Source organism: Vicia villosa, linkage group LG2 (genome assembly GCF_029867415.1).
Source record: "Vicia villosa cultivar HV-30 ecotype Madison, WI linkage group LG2, Vvil1.0, whole genome shotgun sequence".
Classification (NCBI taxonomy): domain Eukaryota; kingdom Viridiplantae; phylum Streptophyta; class Magnoliopsida; order Fabales; family Fabaceae; genus Vicia; species Vicia villosa.
The window spans coordinates 7,521,770-7,526,082 of NC_081181.1; the positions used below are offsets into that span (position 1 = coordinate 7,521,770).

At 34.0% G+C, this 4,313-nt stretch overlaps 1 protein-coding gene across 1 annotated transcript; it reads left to right on the plus strand.

Moving 5' to 3' along the window:
* The first annotated feature begins 1,230 nt into the window (after positions 1-1,230).
* LOC131645813 (deaminated glutathione amidase, chloroplastic/cytosolic) lies at positions 1,231-4,313 on the plus strand. The gene is made up of 9 exons (XM_058916023.1): positions 1,231-1,468; positions 1,556-1,692; positions 1,980-2,108; positions 2,991-3,049; positions 3,263-3,375; positions 3,456-3,548; positions 3,647-3,749; positions 3,837-3,919; positions 4,048-4,313. The coding sequence occupies exons 1-9, from the start codon at positions 1,256-1,258 to the stop codon at positions 4,087-4,089; spliced, it is 972 nt and encodes a 323-aa protein (XP_058772006.1). The 5' UTR covers positions 1,231-1,255; the 3' UTR covers positions 4,090-4,313.

Below are 4,313 nucleotides of genomic sequence, written 5' to 3' on the forward strand. Positions count from 1 at the left end.
TAGTACCCAATGTTTTCAGCGACGGATTGGCAGTTTATGGTAGAAGGACAAAATTCTGCAATATAAACGTGTAATTGAAGCGTAATAGCGATTCGGTGTTCAAAGGAAAATGGAGAAAATTGAGTGTGGAGAGAGAAGAGAGGAGACTGAGAGTTAGAGAGAATAATTGAGGGTACATTACTTTTCATTTATGATACCATTATGGTATATATACCATACAAGTAGATTGAGATACAAGTTACAACATCTAATAACGGAAACAACATTTTTCGGTTCTGTAACAGGTTACAACTTCTAAAAACACCAAAATAATAAACAGTGGTAATCGATTATTGTGAATGCGTAATCAATTACGCCAACTCTAGAATCACTTATTTTCAGCTTATTTGATGTTTTTCACATGCCTATAGCCGGTTACACTTGAATTATTGGATTTTCTTCTAACACACCATTTTAATTCAAGTGCTCCAAGTCTTTCATACTCATGTTCATCTTTTACCTCTTGAACACTTCAATTATGACTCCCTCTTAAACAACCTTGCTTTCAACAACCTAAATTTGTTGAGATAGTCATCTACTGACTCGGCAAACGTTCGCTTCATACAAGTCAATTTCTTCTGGCTGATCTTTAACAGCCCCATATAGAATTGTTCATGAAAAACTCTAATTGATTCCAATTACATATCGAATGCGCAGGAAGTGTGGTAAACCATGTGAAGACAATTTTGGTTAGAGAATTGAGGAAATATTTCTTCCTCACGTTTTAATTGTTGGCTATATCACCACTCTCAGCTTGATATCTTGCGATATGTTCGATTGTGGATTCACTAATGTCGTCAGTAAACTTGATGAACTTAGGAACTTTCCAACCTCTGAAAAGTTCAGTTTGCAACACATACTTCGACAATGGAGAGACGTGATTTGCTCTATAAAGGCCAAAGTTAAGGTCTTTCTGAGTTAAAATTTGTTCCACCATATTAGCTAAGTTTATCCTCTAACCTTTTGATACCAATAAATCTTCTCTTACACCATAAACTTGAAACTCCGATTGGAGATAAACGGACTTAAGAAAAGTTAAAAAAAATTGTTTTTGTAAAAAAAATTTGATTGAATATCATAAAAAAAAATTTAATAAATTAAATATAATATAATATAGAATGTTAAAATGAATGTTGACTCAATTCGCTAACAGAATTTGTGAAATGTGTATGCCACGTCGGAAAAAAGATATACATAGGTAGAAAATATTAGTGAAATGAGAGAAATTCAATGTTCAATGAATCAAATTTATAGACTCAACACTCCTTCTACTCAAATTCACTCATCACCATTCCTCCGATTTCGAGCCTCTCTCTCCGTCGCCGGCGATTCAACCATGTCCACCAACTCACTCCGAGTCGCCGCCGCTCAAATGACTTCCATCACCGACCTCGCTGCCAATTTCACCACCTGTTCTCGTCTTGTCAAAGTACTCCATTTTCTTCCTTTTCAATTTCACAATATTTCTCTGATTTTTGTTCTTTGTTTCGTGATTTTCATTTTTCTGTTTTCATAGGAAGCTGCATCAGCTGGAGCGAAATTGCTTTGTTTTCCTGAAGCTTTTTCTTTCGTTGGTACTAATGATGGTGATAGTGTTAGAATTGCTCAACCTTTGGATGGTCCAATTATGGATCAATACTGCTCTTTAGCCAGGTTCTAAACCTAACTATATGTAATTTTCGACTTAAACACGTGACACTGACACCGTGACACCAGTAATAATTTAAAAATATAGACACTGACACATTTTTTTAGAAGTGTTGATGCTACTGGCTTAAGCATTTTTCTGGTGATTTTTTTATGATGTAGCTGGTGAGATACTTATGAGTTAACTGAATTTGATGATATGAAAATGAGTTTGTGTATTATGAAAAAGTTATGCTAAGAAAGGTGCATTTGATTATGTGAATAAAGTATACATTTCTTGTGGTGTGATGCAGAGAGTCTAGCATTTGGTTGTCACTTGGAGGGTTCCAAGAAAAAGGATCTGATTCACAGCACTTGTTTAATACACATGTTATTGTGGATGATACTGGGAAGATTCAAAGTACTTACAGAAAAATTCACTTGTAAGATTATTATTTTTTTTATTGATGTGAATCTATTTTTGTTTGAGTGTTGATTTGGTGTAGTATTGTTAGGCTACTTGTCTTTATAGTTAGTAGCATACTGCTTTGAATGTAGAATGTGGGTAGATATTGCTTCATGTTTACAATACAAAAGTAAGTAAACAGTAGGAACAAGAGATTAGGGAATAGGAAGACACAAAATAAGGGGAGAGTTTTACACGACGAGAAGGAGAGTTCGAGTAGGGATAGAAGAGAAGAAGAAAGGACAAATATATTGCTTGTATGAATCGATTAAAGCTGGAAACAGTGTTGTTAAATAGCGTTGATAGTATAGAGGAATTTGAATAATCCTCTATTATTCTGCAAAAAGTGTTTTTGTCATATCGAGGTTAGAGGCATAGCGGCACTATAGCATTGTGGTGTTACAGAATTTGAACAAGCTGCTATTTTACGTAATCAGTAACTGACGGCTCTGGTTGAAAAACCAAATACAAATTTATCCTTAATGCACTTACAGAAAAGTACACCCTTAAGACTAATATAATCAATTTGAATCTATTTCCTTTGAATATTGTTTGTGTAGTTTTATTGGCTTACCAGTCTTTCTAGTTAGTATCATATTGCTTTGAATGTAGAATGGGCTTATTGCTTCAGGTTTGCATCATAAACGCATGTAAACAGTTGGAACAAGGGATTAGGGAATAGGAAGAAGCAAAGTAAGGTGGCAAAAGGAGCCTATTGACTTGTTTATCATCTCATTGGAACAACTTAGTCCATATGTTCCTTCTGAAATCAAAACACATTCATTATCTTTGTGTTTGTCTTGTTATAGTTTTATGAATAATTGTCAATTGACATAATTTCACTTTATTTTATTTGAAGGTTTGATGTAGATGTTTCTGGTGGAAGGGTGTATAAAGAAAGTAGTTTTACAGAAGCAGGTAGGATATTTACTCGTAAGTTAGTATTAAGGCTACACGAGTATTTTTCTTGCTAAGCGAAACTTCTCACGTTTTTCTAATAATAAGAAAGAATCTTCAAATCATTTTTCCCTGCCAAAATTGAAACTTCTTAGCAAAGCGTCCATTTTTCCAAGTACTTGTCTATGATATGAAGGATATTGTTTTTCATATCTACTACCTTGATGATGTTAGGCAAGGATGTTGTTGCAGTAGACAGTCCCATTGGGCGTTTGGGCCTTACTGTTTGCTACGATTTGAGATTTCCAGATATTTACCAGTTGTTACGTTTCCAACATGGAGCGCAGGTATTAAATTATAGTTTTTCTTTTTTGCTCAATCTATGCTGTTTAGGATAAAAAATTTACTTATCTTTTGCAATATCTAGATACTGTTAGTGCCTTCAGCATTCACTAAATTGACTGGTGAAGCACATTGGGAAATTCTTCTTCGTGCTCGTGCAATTGAGAATCAATGCTATGTAAGACTATGTGAATGGTTCAACTCCCCCACTAACATTTCTAACAACTAATTAGTATTCAAAAAAATATATGAGTGATTTGATGAATGACTTATCAGGTCATAGCTGCTGCACAAGCTGGCGCACACAATCACAAAAGAGAAAGCTACGGCGACACATTAATTATCGATCCATGGGGAACCATTGTTGGTCGCTTACCAGGTAAGAAACTTTATACTTCCCACATTCATCAAGCTAACTTTTTATTGAAATAATAACATGCGCACTTATCATGATTTTCTGTTTCAGATCGTTCATCTACCGGAATTGTGGTAGCTGATATTGATTTATCATTAGTTGATTCAGTAAGAGAGAAGATGCCTATTGCTGAGGTACTGTAATTGTTTGCAATATTTATATTAACATTTCTATTTTTTCATTAATATCAATTTCATCGAAGCAATAGTGCTTTTAATTCCTGTTAACTATTGATGCATAAATCTGTTACTTTTGGTTTCAGCAAAGGAAGTCATTTGGATTCTGGAAAGCTGCAGCTCTATAGTAATTATTTGGTCCAAAGGGGTATAATTTTTTGTAAAATATGGAACTTATATGTACCAAAATAAAAATATGGAATTCCTTTTTTTGATTATTCTAAGGATGTTGTCTGCAATGTTTGATGGAAACATGCCCTGTCTTTTAGCTACAAGTCAATTGTGCATGTTCCATGTTAAAGAGTATTATATTACAAATTATACTGCATGAACAAATGTTATTTTCAATAAA

Coding starts and splice junctions, on each gene's coding strand:
- LOC131645813 (XM_058916023.1), top strand. CDS start 1,256: ATGAGAGAAATTCAATGTTCAATGAATCAAATTTATAGACTCAACACT. Junction 1,693..1,979: donor CAATACTGCTCTTTAGCCAG/GTTCTAAACCTA, acceptor GGTGTGATGCAG/AGAGTCTAGCATTTGGTTGT. Junction 3,549..3,646: donor CAATTGAGAATCAATGCTAT/GTAAGACTATGT, acceptor ATGACTTATCAG/GTCATAGCTGCTGCACAAGC.